The sequence below is a fragment of the Diorhabda carinulata genome, chromosome 1, assembly GCF_026250575.1.
Source record: "Diorhabda carinulata isolate Delta chromosome 1, icDioCari1.1, whole genome shotgun sequence".
NCBI lineage: Eukaryota > Metazoa > Arthropoda > Insecta > Coleoptera > Chrysomelidae > Diorhabda > Diorhabda carinulata.
The window spans coordinates 20,189,058-20,210,692 of NC_079460.1; the positions used below are offsets into that span (position 1 = coordinate 20,189,058).

The 21,635-nt window shown below is 32.1% G+C and overlaps 1 protein-coding gene across 1 annotated transcript in view; it reads left to right on the forward strand.

The window, feature by feature from the left end:
• The window catches only part of LOC130891582 (PAS domain-containing protein cky-1), a 225,044-nt gene that overhangs the window by 89,022 nt on the left and 114,387 nt on the right, over positions 1-21,635 (forward strand). Inside the window, exons 2-3 of the mRNA XM_057796413.1 lie at positions 688-869; positions 15,887-15,948. Coding sequence (XP_057652396.1) covers positions 688-869; positions 15,887-15,948 — 244 coding nt within the window. The remainder of the gene's footprint in view (positions 1-687; positions 870-15,886; positions 15,949-21,635) is intronic.

Below are 21,635 nucleotides of genomic sequence, written 5' to 3' on the forward strand. Positions count from 1 at the left end.
GAAAATCGACTATTGTAAGTCTCAGTACCTCCTATCACAATTTAGAATCTTTCTAATTAAGATTTACAATAGGAAAGAGACACTTATTTAGCTTGAGAAAGTACACAGTTTAAAATAAGTAACGATGCGGCTCCAGGTTTTAAATCTTAATCTTATATTTTTGGAGACAAAATAATTCTTTTTTTGCATTAAATTTAGAAAAATACTTGTGATACTATCTTTTTAGGAAAAGTCGCAGATGAAAGATCACTCGTCTATCAAAAATGCTCCAATTTTGTAAGTTTTCTTGCAATGAATGGTCAAAATTAATTGGGTATTGATGTACTCAAATAGACAAATGTACTCGATGGTCCTCGATGTTTTTATCAAACGATAATCGATAAAAAGGCATTAACAACATGCAAGTGTAAGAAAGTTCATTGAAGAACTATTGCAATGGAATGGAAAATTTCGAAACAAAAATCTAGTAATATTAAGGTCGTCAAAAATTCATTATAATGATAATTTTAGTTCGTGAAACAAGATTGAAAAAACATATGGTCACTAATCTAAAAGGTCAATTATTAAAACAAACATTGTATGCCAATAGTTTTGCCGTATAATACAAAAGTACATCTAGCACTCATAATTTGCATGTATTACAAATACTTCTCAACAAATTAATAATTTTATATTATTTCTCCTCAGATTCGATGCCAATAAATCAACAAAAGGAGCAAGCAAGTTGAGAAGGGATCTAATTAATGCAGAAATAGCAAATTTACGTGAATTATTACCATTACCTCCATCCACGAGGCAAAGACTTTCTCAGCTACAGCTTATGGCACTTGTGTGTGTTTACGTCAGAAAAGCTAATTATTTTCAACAAGGTACGTATAGTTTATACGCTTCAGTGATGGAACTATATAGGATTTTCTTACTTTACATCTTTTCATAAATTTAAAAGTTTTTGGATTTATTGAAGAATGGTATATTCATACAGTGTGATCAACTTTCAAATTGGAAAGTTCGTTTTTTAAATATAAATTTGGATATACACAGAGTTAATTTTTTTAAGAATCCTAGAATATTTTTGAAAGTTTCTTAGCAAACATATATGCAGTCAATTATAAATATAAATAAATAATTTCCTAATTAACGTTTAAATAGTTATAATTTCTTTGAAATTATCTTAATACGGTACAAATTTCTAAAGTATGAGTATTAAAAGTTTTTGAACTAAATGATACCTGATATGATTATACTCGTTATGGAAATTCTTTGAATCAAGTTAAGTTGACATGGCAGGCATATTTAATCAGAGGTATTCTCAAGTATTTTTTAAGGTAGTATGTATGAAATTCATGCCTAATTCAGAGATTATGGAACTGACAAACTATTAAAAATAAACCCACTTGGTTGAATATATATTAACTGTCGACGAAAAGCCAACGTTAAGTTTGTGTCAAATTGCCTGTCTAAGTAATTTGAATTGTAGATCTCCTTAAAATGAAAATTTAAAACTATTATTTGACTTTTGTACAGAAGCTAATAGAAAATCATTTTGATGGTAGCATGAAATAGCTCCAGGTTTGATTCTATTTTATGATGAATCAAAACTCACATTGAACAGGAAAGTAATTCATGAGAACCATGGAGTAGATGTGTGAAAAGGTGAATGTTTGGTTAGGTATCATAGGTACCATATTTATAGTTATTCTAATGCTAGCCAATCTATAGATAGATAGATAGATAAAATTGACGTTTCGACTTTTCCTTAAGTCTTTAGCAAAATATGATATTGACATTCACAACATGCGTATTTATAGATCACCTTCATCACGAATTTCAAAATAAGAACTATGTTTTAATACGAAAAATTAATTTTTCCCTAGTCCTTACATCTCAAATATATTGCAGTAATCAATTAAATTATTTGTAGTTTTATTAGAATGTACAAAATTAATTATTTAGGTCTTTTTTATCATTTGAAGCTTTTTTGTTCTTATTAATATGAATCATTCCATTTTTCGTGTATTAGATTCCGTTTCAAGAATTTTCGAATCTTTATAGTTAATTTTATATTTTTTTGATATTTCATGGTTCGTTAATGCAGCTCTATTTTTTTATCGTATTGATAACCTCTTTGTCTATTTTCTAAATACTGAGATGTCTGCCCCATCAAGGTGACCTATTGATCAATATAAATACGCAAATTGTCAGTGTCAATATCATATCCATAACTGCTGGACCGATTTGACTAATTTTGGTCTTGAATTATTTGAGGAAATCCAGAGAAGGTTTGGAAGCTCAATAAAAATGAAAATACTCGGGATTAAATACAAACAACAATTTTGTTTTTCCTTGATGTTTTGTCACAAATTAAATTTCTGAACCCAACTATAATATTTGACATTTGACAACCAACTAATATGTCGATCCATCCTCTATCGATCCTCGATCGATACCTCAGACAAAGAGTGCATCCTTCTATGACGCTACGTGCGCAAGAACTTTTTTAACTTCAGTGATAATTTGTGTCAGTGACATTTCAATTTATGTGTTTTTTTGTTGATTTTTTGTGATAGCAACACTTTATTGCTAAGTGCGTAAGAACTTTTCTCACTTTGGTCAGTTACAATTTACTAGACCTAGGAGAAGACTTAGATCGTCGCAGTCAATCAAATGTGCGAAAAGCTACCTCACGTGCTAACCGCACTGACGACCAGATCAAGAAAATAGTCGAATGGCTATGTCAGAATTGCGAGCAATCATAAAGTGACAATACCAAGGAGAGTATGTCTTGATTCCGCGTATACCGATGATTCCAACGGATTTACCATTAGATTGTAAGCGTTTACAATTTCCAGTACGTCTGGATTTTGCGATAATCATAAATAAATCGCAAGGCCTGTCGTTGGAAGTTTGCAGAATAAATTTGGAGTTTCCCTGTTTCGCGCTTGGACAATTATACGTCGCATGTTCGCGCGTCGAAAACTCATCATATTTTGTATTTACGCACAACAAAACATAATAAAAAATTTATCAGAAAGCTTCGAATTGGTTAACAGACTGTAACATAACACTGTGTCTGTCAATATCAAATTGAAACCTTTTAAATGGCTAGTATTTCAGGAAAACTGTGCTTTGTAAGTAAGCGATTATTATGTGTAATTAATTGAAAGTAATAATAAAACTTCATTTATACTGCGCATTTTGTTTATTTGTTTTAATAAAAAAATGATTCCTTTTGTTTGTTTTACTTTTATTTTATAAAAAACGTTACGTCTTTTATTTATCGATTGAGACAGAAGTCTGACTAGCTAATAAACATTTATATTTTTCGTGGGTTCAAAACTATAAAAAACATTTTTCACCTCCTTTCCTTGCGAGACGCCAAAAATCCTCTTAGTGTGTAATAGAGAATCTGGTGAAAATTTGTATCCAATCGGTGTGTTCCCGTTTTCGGAGTCGAAACGACATAACAATTCTTATTATTTACAATATTGTGAAGGTTTGATAAGAATTTAAAAATTTTTAATTTGCCCCTTGTACCTATGATAACCTGAATAATTTTGGTGAGCCACTGATAATAATTATCAGTAGTAAATCTTTACATTTCCATGCTGCGTATATACCCATGTGTATAATCAACAATATATACCAACTATTTTCCATTTATTGTTAAGTTATTCACGTTATAACTGCATAAATCTAGATAATATTCAATTTATCCATAAAACCTGTTTATAATCTTCGTCGAACAAAGTGTCGTGAAATGAGCTTGAGTAATTATTATTTAGATAAGATTTATTGGCGAACTTGAGTGTCCTAGTAAGATATTATTATTTGATTGGATTCTCTTTCAAATGATAATACACTTTCAAATTTTTGGAATTCTGGAACTAATATTTTTTCATATTTATGAAAAACACAAGCTCTATGCGCTTTAAGTGATGGTTAAATCAATTAATTGAGTCGATAAATACATAAGAAACAAATAAAACTGATAATATTAAACAAAACTTATAACATTCCATTTATATAACAAATTATATCGGATGGGGTCTTAGCTAACTCAAGCAGATTCTAAAACAAAAATATTGAAATATTATTACAGTTTGTTAGAGTGAACAAATTATTTCTAATTTCGTTAAATCATCTAAGTGAAAGAACTTTCGATGCCGAGTCATCAATATTTTTTTTATAATTTCACCAAACCAAAATCATATATCTCAATATGACTTCAGTTTTAGTTTCGTTATATAGTGTAATATTGTTCCTTGTATATACTGTTGAATCTCTTGTAAAAATCGTAGTTAATAAAAGTGAATTTTCAAGAGACGATTCATACTTCGTGATTCAGAAAATTTCAAATGTAAACAAATAATTAAAAAGTTTAAAGATGCAACTTTATAATTATTTGAATTAGAAGACGTAAATAGGAATAACATCCGTTGAAACCAAAAAAATAAACAAACGTAATGTCAGTAATATTTGAATAAAAATAAAATATTTCAAAACATAAAGTAGTTCATTGATTTAATATATTCATAAAGTTGTTTATACAGTTCTAGTTTGCCAGTGTAATTGTGACGGTTGGTGTAGAGGTAGTGTAAACAGTGTATTTAGTTTTAATATCGCCAACGGTTCCAGAAATTCCAATTCAATCAAAAAATAAAAACAACGACAACGGTGTTAAAATTATACCAAAAAAAATTCTATTCAATCCATAGTTTTGACATATCATTTGTTGTACAGTCATTCAATGGACCTATTATAGTAAATATCATAGATACAAGAATAAATATTGCAGAAATTCGGGACTATTTGCAGAGAAATCAAAATGATGTATTTCTCAACTAATAGCAATTGATCTGAAAGTTTGACTTTATAAAAAATATCGAAGTCTATCTCGTCTATTTCTAATTTTTCTATACTGAAATAAACCTTTTTTTTTCATATCACGTAGAAAAATTTTTCATTGAGTTGTTGATCCAGTTTAATTAAATGTGATTTTCATTTAAGGGGCGCCAATACCTGCTATTAAATCTGTCGATTTAATTTCTTAGACCACCTTAGTCAAACGACAGGAGCGTGCTACTGATTGAGCATATAATGCCGTTAAAACAACAATAACAATAAAAAAGACCAGAAAATGTTCGAAAAACGAATATAAATTAGCCAATTTAAACTGTTGAATAATTGACTAAAGAGCATTCTCTATTCAAGAATTTTAAAAAAGTGGAATAGACACAAACCGACTAATATGGTAATTGATTTAATTAGGAATTGATTTTTAATTCAAGTAAAGCGTAATAAATATAACCAGAAGCATCAATAGTTTTCTCACGATGCGTTAAACGGTACAGAATGTCAGAGAAAACAGGACACGTTTTTTGTGAACAATCGAAGAATGTATGACAATGAATAGCATTAAATCACGCATATATTCGGATGGCGGATTCAAAGTCCTGAAATTACCCATTGTTTATTGAAATTGAACCTTAGAATATTAAGTCAATCAATGTCGTTTTCGAGTCTAGTGACAAAATCCCCCATTGATTGGCCTGTCAATTAACTCTCCAGTCGACATGTATACGTGCCTGCAAACGCTTCTTATCTGATCCGTCCGTCACTGTTAAAGACGGTGAAAAGTTTATGGATTCCTGAAGAATATGTCTAGCTGACGTCATCTATCCGCAATTTTCAATTGCCCTTTTTTTCAACTCCCCTTTGCATTTAAATTGAATGTCCATTTCAGGCTCTTTCGCCTTCTCGTTATTGTACTCTTCACTTCGTTCACAGCGTAATTATTAAACAACTGACATATTTTCAACACAGATTAAGAAATCGTTTTAAAAATGTTTAGGAATACATTGAAAAGCCGCACAACAGTTAATTGGGTACAAGCAATATCAGAAAAGCAAAATAAGAAAATAGTCTCAAATGGAATGGGATGATTAAATAGACGAACTAGATTTGAAAGTAGACGAGATATTTGCACTATGACAATAGTACTGACAAATCAACTGAGTGACAGTACTGACAAGTACTGACATCGAACTTTGTTTTATATCTTAATAAACCGTATTAATCAACAAATCTGAGAAATCTACAACAAGCAGAAACATTACGAAAAAAAAAACAATTTATTTAAGATAATTTTCAATGTATTTTTCAAAATATTTCAAACTGTATGTTATAGTGAAAAATATCCATTGATTTTTTTTACATTACATAACTTTTGAAAGTTGATAAAAAACTGTACTGCTCCAAACGAATAGTTCGGGAGTGGTCATTGCTGCCGTGTACAATAATAGGGTCAAGAATAAATCAGTGGAAATCTTATACGTATTTTGAGCCGCTTAATCTAAATATACCCGCCGTTTTTTCGAAAAACTGGTACGTTTTGTTTGAATCGTAATTGTTTAAACAAATTATGAACAAATGGTTTTTTCGGTTCGGAAAATTTTTTTTGAACCTTACTGTACAAATTAATACTCCAATAATAGTACAGGTCCGGCTTTTGGTACTTATCGCGATTGACAATACGCGCTTTCTCAACGTTGCAGCGCCTGGCGGCAAGCCTCTTTCACCGCGCGCCGAATGCAGGTGGCTATGTTCTGGCGCGCATTTTATGTCGCTAATTTAGTATTAAAAAATGACATGGGAATTATTACGCAGCTGAAAAACGGTGAATCGGGCAGATATTAGCCATCGAGTTCGATGTTGATAAATCAACGATTCAAACACCAGGCACGCACATAATCTTGAAAGTGAGGCGAGCAGTTCAAATCGTGAAACTATAACTTTTTCCTAAAACGGTCTTCTGGGCCAATTTTGTGTAAAGAAGCATTGGAATTTGAAACATGAAGCTCGGTCGTAACCCAACCTTTATCGTAAGCTCTGGTTGGTTGAAAAAGTTTAAATTACGACATGGTATATTGAAATTCACGGTGAAAAATTAGGTGCTGACGCTCCAGTGTCAGTTTTTTTTCCGAGAACATGTTACACGGTTCGTACCAAGTAGTATTGAATATAAATTTTATTAAGCAAATTTTCAATTGAACTTAAATATCATTTTATTTTACTCAAAAAGATCAAACTTGATACTGGGTACTGATTTCGACATATTTTGAAAATTATGATATAATAACCGATGCTAGGATAAAGTATTGATTATTATTAATTAGTAAGCATTATGTGAATTGAAAATTTTTTGTCGCTTAAATAAGATCCAATCGATAAAACGGATACATTTGGAACTGAGAGCTTTCGTTTCTTGTAACGTTTCACAAAAATCCAGTATAATCAGTATAGGATCTTATTGAGTATGAGCACTTAGCTATTGGAGGCTTTAGAACAACAATTTAATGATCATGTATTGCGGTTCTGGGATTCAAACTATTGTTTGTTTCATACTAAGGCCCGCAATAGCTAAGTACCTATAATTATTTAATTTTGAATTTTACACAGCAATAGCATATTTTCTTCATTAATTGATAGTTATGAGGTTGCGTCAATAATAATTACATTTCTGGAACCTTCTTATCTGTGAAATTATATTTCGTTAATCAAAATGTATTCAGTACTCAAATTTTGAATACATGACATGTTATTAACCTTAGGCGAGTGTTTAAGAAACTCTAGTGAAGCTGTTACGCGTTATACAGAAAAGTTTCCTCGATGAAACTTGCCAAGTAAAATACATTAGAGTCAGTCAACGACGTTGTCAGGAAATTAGGAATGTGAGACCTAAAAAAAATAAAGAAGACAAAGACAAACAAATACGTCTTCTTGAAGTGCTTGGAGGATACTTAAAGAGCAACAGCTACATCCTTATCATTACAGAATAGTTTAATAGCTCTTGCCAGAGGATCTAGCGGTTAGAGTGAATTTTTGTCAAACATTACAAGAAAGGACAGCCCTTAATCCAAATTTTTTAACATGTATTCTTTTTACGAACAAGGCTACTTTTATGCGACAAGGTATGTTTATTCTCATAATGCACACTACTGGTGTGATGAAAATCCACATGTCAAAAGGGTATCACATCAACAACACTTATTTAAAGTTAATGTTTGGGCAACTTTAGGTAACAAATTAATATATTCAAAAAAAAATTATTTTACATTCGAATGCTCCCCTTCAAAATACTCCCCCCTTCTCGTCACACACCTTTCCATGCGTTTTTTCCATTGATCGAAGCGGTGTTGGAAGTCTTTTTTGGTGAGTGCCTTTGGAATCTCTGCCGTTTTTTACTTTACCGCTTCCATCGACTCAAATCGGGTCCCTTTCTTTCTTTCTTTTCCTAATCTTACAAGGAAATCTGAGCAGACCCTTTAACGCAAGAGCTTTTGGTCAGGATTTTTTGGCACCAACTTCGTACAGTCTTTTGTTATCCGTAATTCTGTAGTAATTTGTAATATCTGTAATAATTTTTCTAACCGTTTTTTTATCGGCGCTTACAGCCTCGGCAATCATCCGGATTCTCATTCGACGATCTGCACGCATATTTTTGTTGATTTTTTTTACAGTTTCCGGAGTTGAAACAGTCACAGGGCGACCTGGGTGCTGATAATCTTTAGTACTCTCTCGGCCCTCACTAAAGCGTTTACACCACTCAAAAACACGCGCACGAGATAGAGAATTGTCTTACAGGCCTCTTGCAACAACTTATAGCACTCAGTCGGAATTTTTTCCAATTTAACGAGAAATTTGAGATTAATACGTTGTATACCTCCTCGTATACCTAGATTTTTTAATCACTTATTCGAGATATTAGAAGATTTAATGCTAAACGAGCGAAGATCTCCATTTTTCATGCACGATGAAGCTTCACCACACTTTGATAAAATGTGTCGTGATTTGTATAAAAATTCAATACAATGTTGCCAGTAGTTGCGGCAAAATAAAAAAATATGTATTATTTTTGTTCCTTCAATACCCTTTATCTTGAAATGGATGGTGTTACTGAATTTTTTTACTGAGCAAACCCCAAATATTTCTTCTTTCTAATTATAAAGATAAGAATTATTTGCGGAAAAGCTTCAGAATTATTATCTACAATAACGTACATCATCAATAAGTTTAAGGGATTTAGCAAACCTGAAATTTTTCTTCGTCCTTCTCTACGTCCTCAGCTACTTTCCAGATAAATTTTAATCTACAGTGGAAAATTATGGTACAATACAATATAATTATTTCAATCATATAAAGGAATGACAGAGTTATTTAAACAGAATAGTCAAGAATATCGTTTTTCAACTGAATACTTTGTTGCAGAGTCTTATTTAATTCGAATTTATTTATAAAGTTATTTTCTTGTTTAGAGAACTAATTAACCACTAATTCTTCCGCTAGCTGCATTCAAGTTTTTATTATCTATTACTGATAAGAATTTAAATCATCATTCAAACACATAATTGGAACATATTTTTTGTCTCAGATTCATGTTAAATTAAGTGCAAAAATGCATGAAATGTCGGACTGGATTAAATGCAGTGAGACAACTTAATTACTAACATTACTTGAAATTTTCTTGCGTGCCATGCTTTATAATTATGGTTATTAAGAGATGAATAATATGATATCTTAATGACAGGCCTAAGTTAGTATTTGAACGATTGTAGTACACAGTGATTCAATTGGAAATATAACGGAATAAAGAATAATAAAAACGAATATTATGTAATAGATATTGAGGATAGTAGTCGAAAAGAGAGTAGGAAATTTACTATATACTAATAGGGCGAAAAATTATAATATAATTATGAAGGCTATGCTACATCAGCTGTGGGCGTAATGGTTTGTTAAACAGTCGAAGTATTGCCACCCTGTTGGTGACAAATTTTTGTGTGAATGGGATGTTCAATAACATACCGTGACTTGAGTATATACAGTTGCGCGCTTCTTAAACGCAAGTAGTTTATTTTGAAATAATAAAAATCTGTTAGCCAGTGTAATTATTACTTTAAATGAGATATGGTTATTAGTTACTAATGATTATTATAGTACCTATAATCTGCACTCTCTAGCGTTACATAATATAAATTTTCCATTAATGAGTAATAGATAAGGTCGAAGATGAATGTTCCACTCGATGAAAAACTGTCGGCCTCGTGAGAAATATTCTCAGAGTATGTACGTTCTAAGACTTAATAATTAATTTTGTTGTATTTATACTCTACGATCTCTACGCGAAATCTATTATATATATATATATATATATATATATATATATATATATATATATATATATACACCCTACATAATATCTAGCGTTTTAGCAGAATGCATTTTAACATATTAAACATATCTTTTCTCTTATCTTTTCTTAATTTAAACAACGTAGAAACAACTTCTTTACTAACTTGTTAGCAGTGATTAGTAATCATTCTAGCACCGTATTCAATTACAATAAATCGAGAAAACTCGAAAAGTAGTCTTTGTTAAACAGAGGTGAAAGTTTTATGACGTTAATTGTTGCAGCCTGTTAAGATAGCTCCCGAATGATGTTACTAAATATTAACAAAATCTCTAGTCACCATACATACAGGGTCTTTCAAAACGTTCCCATGCGAGTTATATCACTGCATTAAGCGAAAAGCATCGATTAAAAATCACCAAACAATCACATTAATCGCAAATTAACAATAAGGTTTAGCTTGTGGAACGTGGAACGAGCGGTCGACAGAGCCCTAAAAGTATTTAGCTGCTGCCGCATTTTTGAACTTTGCGTTATAGACATGTGATTGTTTGGTGGTTTTCAATCGATTTTTTTCGCTTAACGTGATATAACTCGCATGGAAACGTTTTGAAAGACCCCGTGTACTAGCAGCGAAACCCGGCGTATTTGGGCTTAAAATTCCATGTTTAAGGGGGTATCCTTGTATAGATGGTGAAAAATTGACGGAAACTTTGGGAATTTTTTTCTAAAAAACTATTTAATATTTTTATTTGAAATTTGGACACATGCTCATTTATTATTCAAAAAAATTAAAAAAAAAATTCTTACAAATAATATAAATAATTAAAAAATTAAAACTACTTTAAAACCATCATTTTTTTCGTCTTGATTTGCATAAACCTAAAAATCAAATTGTTATGTTATTGTCACATCAATCTCATCCATTATTATTGCAAAAAATAGTTAAGCAATTTTTTTTCGCAAAATCCTCTTAGTTCATGTATTAGATAATTAAGTTTCCTTTAAAATGCTTTTTTTACGACCAAAACTCGCTGAATGCTTCGTGGCGTAAAATGGGAAAATTAAAAAAAACTTTTTTCGAGAAATACGCGTTTAAAGTTTGCGGTACATGAAAATAAGCTTCAGTCTATACTTACGTATCACATATTTTTTTTTTCAGTTAGTTGGCTATTCCTGGAGCATAAAGGATCCCTTCTGCTTATTCAAAAGCTTCATTTTCTTCAGCTAACTTTCTTCTTTTCGCAGTCCGAGCCTCCGTGCAATTTTCGGTCCGATCATCCTGCCGCTTTACGCGCACTTTTTCTACGATCTCGGAGTAAGCAAACGTTGTTTGTCTGATGAGGGTCCTGGAATTTCCAATTCCAGGACCCTCATCAGAATTCCTTTGAAATCCTCACTCGGGATGTAAGCGGCAATTTCAACAGTTTTTGGGCCACTGTGCAGATGCTTCGGAGCCAAACGGAGTTGAAACTCTCATCCTTTGACAGATCTTTATATACGGGGAGCAAATGTTTTTGCAGACCCTACTTGACGGGGGTCTTTTGTGTCGGAGCGCGCACCTGCCTACCTGTTCGGCGCTCCGAGCAACCTTTACAAAAGTAGCGATAAAATCAATACCGCTCTGAATTTCACTCTGAAATTTTAACAGCATATTTTTTAAACGTTATTCTTTCGATTTATGTACAAAAAAATCGACTTTTTGAACTATCTATACCAGGATACCCCCTTAATGGTATGGAAAATATATAAGTATACATTTTGCATCTTTCGATTTATATACCATCAGACATCGAAATCTCGAGTACCAGAACACCTTAGAATATTTATATATACATCACTTTGATTTCGTTTTTTAGATCAATAATAATACTCGTACACATTTTGGTACTTTCCAGATTAATCCAAAAATTTCTAGAACTTCCTCGAACATTTTAAATCGCTTATAATAAATTGTACTCAATTTAGAATTTTTTAGATCAATCTAGAAATTTCTAGAACCTTCTCGATCATTCTAAATCGATCATAATAAAAAGCAGTCATTTTAAAACTTTCCAGATCATTTGGATAAATTAAAGAGCATTCTAAATCGATTACAATAGCCTGCACTCATGTTAGAACTTTCCAGGTCATTATGGAAATTTATAGAACTTTCTAGAGCATTCTAAATTGATTACAATAGTTTGAATTCATTTAAGAACTTTCTAGACCATTTTAGAAGTTTTGAGATCTTTTCGGAAGTCCTCATGCGTTAGAAAAAGACAGAAATATATGTTTTCCAATTTTTGCCACCAACAACCATCTTACTATGACCTGGAGGCCAAGGGGTATTTACCATCCCAAAGGAAAGTTGACTGGGTTTGGTGATGATAGAGAAAACGTGTTTTTACAAAAAACAAAGCATTGTGTATATAGAATAGATTATAGATTATTTAACGAGGATAAAAAAGTTTCAAATATTCCCAACTTTTCATGAGACTTGACATGAGATTATTATTAGGAAACAGTGTTTTTTTCAAATAAACGTTTTACGTGTCGAAGCAACAGAGAGTATTTCATAAGTAATGTTGGTTTTCATATATGAAAATTCCTACACCTCAATTTTAACATTCCTAAACTTGCCTAAAAGACTAGTTTCCAATTCTATGACTTACATTCTAAGCAACCCGAACATAGAAAATCACTGGTTAAATGAAGGACAATTACCAGAACCCGTCACTTTGTGAGAGGTCGATTCGAGCGGAAAGTCTTAGTGTGTGTTAGATGTTATTATTGAGATTCAGTATTCGAAATCCTCATAGATGGTCGAGCTATCAATGCCGAAATATTTAGTGGATAATGGTTTTACCAAGGTCTTAAAGAGCTTGCTGAACGTTTGGTTAAAACCAAGGGCTATACTTGTGAGTATTGGAAACAGACATCATTTAAAAGTGTTGGCTTTCCACTGAATCACATCAACGCTCTAGAGGAAACAAATGTTTAAAATCTCACATTGAAATAGGGATTTCTATGCAGTGATCAAGTCTCACTAAGATTTCTAAAAAATTCTACCTGGTTGTTATATGTAGCTGAAGCTTCTCTTCAAATCATCCAAATCAAAAGGATGTGTTCCATAAACGATCGATTTTACATATCTCCTCAGTTGTTTATACGAGGGCCGTTTTTTTTTCAACCTCCGCTCGCTCCGTGCAGACGCTTTGCGAAGCTCTCGCACTACACACTCCGGCATTTTTGACATTCAGGCGTTAATCGGCGTTGTGCTACAGTCAAGTAAACATGTCCGACATTATTGATGCTGTCGCCAAGTGTGAATTGCGAAGTGTGATTTGTTTTCTACAAGCTGAAGGCAATAGCGCTGCAGAAATCGGAAAATGAGTCGTATGTATGGGGAAAACTTCATGAGTGATGGTGTTGTCCGTGAATGTTGTCGAATGTTTAAAGATGGCCATGAGGAAGGGGGCCAAGAACACAAATCTGTCATTTCAGATGACCTGGTTCAACAAGTTGACAGAATGGTTAAAGAAAACTGCAGATTTACCATTACTACTTTGTCTACGGAATATCCGGGAGTGTCGAGGTCTGTTTTGTACTCTACTTGAAGTCATTGGCGTCGACTTTCTTTGAGACCATAGGAAGTTGAAAAAAATGCCATTGTATATTTTTTCTGTCTATTTTCAATACATTAGTCACTGACATTATAAAAAATATATCTAAATCAATATATTCCTCAATCTTTTCTTGTATTGAGCCGTATCAAATTATATTTGCCAACAGTTTTATCATTTATCACTTTCTTTCATATTTATTAAGCTGGTATCTTTTATATGTATTGTTTCTGTAAAATTAAGAGATCATAATCGAATCAAGAATTCATTTTGTATTTTTATGTTTGTATTCGCCCAGTACGTTAGGCATTATACCGTGTAATAATAATGACCAGGATAATTACATACTACCTATGCATATTATATAGCTACGGCAGTTATTTAAATATAAGCTAGCATTTTAAGTGACACTTCTTAGTTCAAGTAGACAAAAACTTGTTTCCGGGAAAGAATGTATGATTTTATATTAAACGATGTGTTCTCTAATTTTAATAATATTGTGTGATCACTGCACAATGTTATATGATACATAAATTTTTTAAAACGATTATATTAGTTTTTAACTCTTCTTTGGACTAAGGGCCAATTTAACAACCTAGGGTAAAACCGGTCATTAAACTAAAGTTTAAACCATGGTTTGAACTCTAGTTTTAACCAAGAATAAACAAGATTGCTCCATTTTATAGGTCACAGTTAAACAGACATTTTCACAAATATAATCAAAATTTTTCCGATGTGATACGGTAACTTAAGAGGAAAACAAAACAAAATTAGGAGGAGTTGGCAAGAGAATTTGATGATGAAAATAATAAAAACGGTTATGTTTTCGATGGAACCACAACAAATTGGAAAAATGTGGAATAATTTGAAGATTCGCTCTAGAACTAAGAACTTTTTCTTTTCTCAGCGCGTCTACAATGTTGATAATCTTTTCATCATCATCGTTGAGTGCGAATGCCAATCATTCTATCAAAACCCTTCAAATATTGTTAAAATTAAAAAGTTAGGTTCGTATCCTCCATTTCATGTTAAACTGGAGTTTAAACTACCCCCAGACTACCGGTAACGTTTAAAGCGAAGTTTGTCAGTAAACGCTACCTATAAAACGTGAAAAAAAATAGTTTAAATCGACGTTAGAGGTTTTAATTTCACTTGCAAAATTGAATATTTAATAAGAATTTCGTTCGTTACAGTTCGAAACAAGTTTAAAAAAATGTAGGTATCTAAGCAACAAAGCTATTAAGGGGATATTAATTAATTACTAACTAAAATAAGTAGTGTGAAAAAATCAAAAAACACGCTTTCATCGCATATGAAAATAAATATAGTTTTAAAAAACCAAAAAATTCGCTTTTGAGGCACATTAAAGTAAAAAGTTGAAAATAATTTTAAAATAAGCTTAAAACAATAATGAATGAAAAATACTAGTATTATTGTGAGAAAAACGTGGAGCGCTTTGTTCCATATTTCTCCTACATCGAGCGCCCGACGCTTTTTTCACAATATTTCTAGTATTTTTCATTCATTATTACAAACTGAACACACTGTTCAGTGTGTACTGTGTACCACTACACCAACACCCACAATTACACTGTCTGATGTGGGTTTCGATAACCAATTAATCGTCTTCAGAAACTGAGCTTCATTATTGTTTATTATAGAAACTATTTTTAACTTTCTAGTTTGATGTGCTTTAAAGCGCGTTTCTTAGTTTCTTAAACTAAATTAAATATCTGTAAACGTTGAAAATTCTAAAGTTATTATACAACGAACCATTTTATCAAAGTTGTATTTTCTAGTTCTTCGGCAGCCATAACGAACAATTTTTCATTCGATTTCCCGTTCCGAGATTTTTGCCACATACCTAATGAAAAATGAATAATCAATATTTATGATCCAATAAAGTAAACATTTATTTCCATTTACCACCTATATTTAGTTCAGGGTTTTTACTTTCGTATGAATAAGGTGCATCTAGCATTAATATGTTAATTCATATTCCTAAGGCAGTAAAGGTAATGTTTAATGCACATTTAATGTAAAATATTTCTTTCTAATTATACAGGTTATAAATGATTTTATTTTGTTGTAGCTTTCAAATGCCATGATGTAGGATTACACCAAACGCCAACACCTAATATCGGATTCTCTAAGGTATGTCGACTTTGTAATTCTCACATGATATCACATCCTACATTTACACTTATCACAATAAACAAGAAACAGTTGAGCAATACAATTATTTTAATTATTTTCTTATACAGAGTGAGTTTTATGTATGGAACGCCTCAATTATCTCGGAACTTTGTTATTTCAAATGAATCACCCTGTATATTTTGTGTTTTTAGAAATCCTTAAGAAATACTTATTATGTTTCATGTATTGTTTCCTATACCTAAATGGCATAATTTCTAGCTACATTTGCTTATCTCCGCCGAAATAAAACTGCTACAATAACAAATTTGACGTTTCAATAAATTATTATTGTTGAGGTTTATTGAAAGTTACAATGGATCATTTATCTAAAAAAGAACGAATTGATATTTTAATGATATTAGAATATGGTGATAGGCGTAGAAGTCAACAAGAAACGTGTAATAATTTTAATAATTTATATCCTAAGCGAAATCCCATAATAATATCTACTGTCAGTAAATTAGTAAAAAAGTTTAACGAAACTGGTTCAGTGGAGGATTTATCCAAATCAGAGCGCAGAAAAACTGCAGCAACTGAAACCAAATCTTTAGATGTTTGTGTCTTGTTAGAAGACGATCCATACTTGAGTACTAGACAAATATCCAGTAACGTTGGTTCAAGAATTGTCAGACGACGATTTTGATTGACGTGAAGAGTTTGCAGACATAATGATGGAAAATGTTACAATCAAAACGATCCCAATATTTTAAGAAATATTATGTTTTGCGATAAGGCCATTTTTTGTATCAATGGAAACGTAAATAGGCATAATAGTAGATACTGGTCACGTAACAATCCTCATAATAGGCGACAAAATAATTGGTCCCTTTTTTATTGAAGGATTTATTGGAAAATAGTATTATACCTTAGTTGGCTCGGGTATTTCCAAATCCAGGTAGGTATTTTCAATGACAATTAAAGAAAAACTTCATTATTAGACATTTTCAGACAATAACAATATGCCAAACGACAATATTTGGTTACAACAAGATGGTGGCCCACCTCACTATACGTAATTATATATTTTAAAAACACTGTAAACACCCTTTCATAGTTAATCAAATTGAAACGTAAAAAAACCTAAGACTAAATTGATTGACAAAAATATTAATACCATTGTTATTAAAGTGTCATGCTTTGTACACTTTTCCATGTTTTAGAATGAATCTACTAAAAAATTATAACGATTAATATTTAACTTCGAACGCTTTTAAAACAGTGACATTAATTTTAGCATCAATAATTTTACTGTTATTTTCATAATTATTTTCTCTAGTTTTTTTTACTTGAATATAAAAGCGTTTTCCAAACGTATTATAAACTAATTCATTTGTTAAATCAAATAAGGACATGAGTCATTTCGTGCTTCATAATTACATGAGACTATTATTCATAAACTGTACGCGGTACAAACATAGTTTAGAAATAACTAAATTCAAAGACAGATCTATGGGGCATTACAGGGACTATGTAAACATAGAGGTTGTGCTAAACCTGTTATCCCTTCACCTTAAAGTTTAAATAGAAAATATTTAGCGGCATACGTCAGGATAATCCACATAGAAACATTGAAATCAGGGAATCTGACATCTAACTTAAGTACTCTGGAATTGGTAAAGCTTGACAAATTGATGGACCAAAGACAGACATCCCATTGATAATCAATAACCTCCAATCATGAGAAAAGAAAAATATCCTGCAAGCTTGAAATATATCCCTCTGCTATACAGATGATTTCAGTTGTCCAAAGAGTTGGTTTGGGCATTTTTGGACCAATATGCAAGCTTTACATACCACTAGAAAAATCCTTCAATTTTCATCAGGGAAAGTTGCTAGCAATAAACATATGTCTTCAGTGATGCTTGAATAAAAACCTCGCTAGAAAGCATATTTACATCTTCGAAGGAGAAAAGCTTTGAGGCTATTGAGTGCACGTCCAAGCTAACTAGAAATGTAATGAAACTCTGAAAATATTAGTCAACAGTAATCAGAAAGCAACTCCATATTTTGGTTCAGAACCCTACTGTGGCCTGGAATATATGGTTGAAGGATCAGATGGAGTCTTACTGGAGAAACACTCAAAGCCAAAGACAATCCAAAAAATTCCTAGCCATATCAGCTTAGAAGTCCGATGAGCTACTGCAAATGTCCAGAAACGACATCAAACTGGTAGTTGGTCTTCCGAACGGTCACTGCCCCGTTAATATTACTTTAAAACTATACGAAGGCAACTGCGAGGAAGCCATAGAGAAGGAGTGGTGTTTGGAAAGTGGGACAAAAACTTTCAGAAAAATTTCGTCCAGTCTACATGTTCTGAAGTCGGAACAATGAGATGTAGGATCACGCACAAAATATCTTTTCAGAGCGACTGGTAAGCCGAAACGGCTCCTCCAAAAATGTACCCTACTTGTAAACTTATTCAGTACGCTGAAAATCGGTCCTCAGTAAGTCTACAAACTTTCCAAATACTTTTGAAGTGCTTGAAAGAAAAAGGAAATGTTTGTATTAAAACTACACACGACGATGATCTTTAGGAAACCAGAGTATTAAAAAATCAAATTATGTAATCATCAATGTGTTGTACGTATTATGAAATCAATAAATATAGAAAACAAAAGCTTCTATTGTTGTTAGTAGAAAAACAAGTTGTTATAATCTGAACAATAAACTAATTAAAATAAACTACATCCTCATAAAATATGTTCAATTGGCTATTAGCTAAATATATCAATTAATATGCAATCAAATGTCCTTTAGTTTCCTTTGGAAAATTGTCGATATAAGTAATATAAAGAAGGAGGTAGCCAATAGCAAAAACTCAAATCTCTCAATTGGTAATTTTTTTGCTGAGCTGGTTCTAATAATTTATCACAAATTAATACGCAAAAAAAGCAGAGGTTAGTTTAGTCCCATGGAGTAAGATAAGGGGTTACTCCAATATTCCTATTCTTCTGATTCATCGATTGAGAAAACTGTGATGGCCACATTGCAATATGGATATCAGGAAAAAAACTGAATCAAATCAAAAATTGATTTCCAAGAACTAATATATATATATATATATATATATATATATATATATATATATATATATATATATATATATATATATTGATTGATTGGGATTCTTGAGTTTGAATTTAGATGAAACCATTTTCGGGTAACAAATGCTGAAAAATATTCTTTATAATATTATTTTCATCTCAATGCTGAAAAATGAAGACTTATACATAATCAATGATCAATGGCATAATATAATATCTAGCAATAGGTTGGTTAAAGCTCATAAAACGTGATTGTGATAATAAAACTAAATTACAATGTTATGAGATTATCGGTGTGAATCTATATCAAATAAAACGTTTAGCGTTTACAGAGTGTTTCGAAATTTATTTGTTAATTAACAACGAAATGGTGAGCTTTGGACCGGCAATTTTTGAAATAAAGTTCATTGCAGATGTTTCTTTATTTCTTGGTATGACCTTTGGAATAATTATGTCAAAGAAATCTAGTTTTGGAAGAGATATATATTTCAAAATTCACAATAAGTAATTAAGTTACATATATAACTTCAGTACTTTTGTGTACAATACAAGGTCTGGCTATTAAATAACGAGACTGCGCGCCTAGAGGGCGCCCTAGACGGGTAGGGTAAAAAACAAGTAGTGCGTAGTATCTAGATATCTTGTCTATGCAAGTCCCAATTTCAAATTTCTAATTAAATTGAAAAAAGCTCCGACTGAGTACTATAAATTGTTGCAAGAGGCTGATGGCGACAATTCTCTATCTCGTGCGTGTGTTTTTGAGTGGTGTAAGCGCTTTAGTAAGGAATGAGAGAGCACTGAAGATGACCAGCGCCCAGGTCCCCTGTCACTGCTTCAACTCCGGAAACAGTGAAAAAAATCAAACAAATTGTGTGTGCAGATTGTCAAATGAGCATCCGGATGATTGCCGAGGCTGTAAACACCGATAAAGAAACGGTTAAAAAAATTTTACACGAGGAATTACACATGACAAAAGTCTGTGCGAAGTTAGTGCCAAAAATCAAGTATTTGGCCAGTAAGCGCACTCCAGTGCTCCAAACACCCACCGTACTCACTAGATTTGGCAGATTGTGCGACTTTTTTTTGTTTCCGAAAATAAAATCTGCTTTGAAAGAGACCCGATTTGAGTCGATGGAAGCGGTAAAGCAAAAAACGGCAGAGCTCCAGCACTGCTTCGATCAATTCTGATTGCTACAGTGATTATATTGTTAGTTTCCGCTATGTTTCCTATGTCATCTATCAAAATTTAATTAAACCTGACAGATAGATTAGTTTTTAATACTAATATTGAAAAAATTGCTTTCGTTACTGAATATGCATTGAAAAAAGGAACTTTGTATGTTTATTATACATTATTTTCTATGTCGAAAAATAATTGGAGACACCTAGAGAATGATTCTAAAGTAGTTTCTGCTCTTCAAAGTTACGAAATAGTTCATAAAATTCGCCTCCTTGGCAATTATCGAATGAAAATGCGTGAGATAGCTGATGGAGTAAACAACTTAACCTAACCAAATGGATATGCAATATTTTGCATCAAAAGTGACATATGAATAAGCTATCTGCAAGATGGGTGCCGCAATTGCTTAATGTGGATAAAAAGCTCGCTAGTATTCCTTCAAACGTAGTCCAAGTGAGTTTTACCGTCGATATGTCACAATAACTGCAGCTTGGGTACTTCATTGTGACCTAGAAACATAAATACTTCGACTTACATACGATACCAAGTTCGTGGCTACAGTATTTTTTATTACAAAGGATAGCTAATTATGTAAAGTTCAAACAAAAGAGGAAGGTATCTGAAAAGGCAAATATAGTTGCATACAAATCCCTGTATGCAACGATTTTGGCTTTTAGTTGTGAAAGCTGGATACTGATGGAGAGGGCAAAAAGCAAAATACAGGCAGTGGAAATGAAGTCCTCAGAGTCGAGAAAGACCGTTCCATCGGCAGGCAAGGTCATGGCGTAGGTTTTATGGGATGCGCGTGGAATAATTTTCATTGACTAATCGTAAAAAAAGGTGCTAAGGTGAGTACTATGTGAACTTATTGCAACGTTTGGGCTAAGAAACCAAGCAAAAACGATCGCACTTGGCTAAGTAAAAGTGTTATTTCATCAAGAAAATGCACCAGCTCACACATCCATAATTGCAACGGCCAAAATTAATGAATTAAAGTTGGAATTGCTACCTCATGCACTCTATTTGCCAGATTTACCCCCCTTGAATTATTTTCTGTTCCTACACTTTAAAAAATGGCTCGGTGGTGGAAGATTTTCCAACAATGAAGAGGTAATTTCGGCAGTTAATGTCTATTGTGAGGAGCTTGATGATTCTTATTATAAAAAAGGTATCGAACTTATTGAACATCGCTGGGAAAATTATATGGAGCTAAAAAGTAATGACAATGAAAAATAAATATATTTTTTTCCGAAATTTTTGTGTTTTTTTGGTTGGGCCAGGTACTTCTTGGATCATATTCGTATTACATTACGTTATGTGTTGATTGGGAAACACAATTTGAATTGAATGCAGATAGAGACCTATTAGAATATTGGAAAAAATCAAGTAATGTAATTAAGACTGCAATCCAAGACTTAACT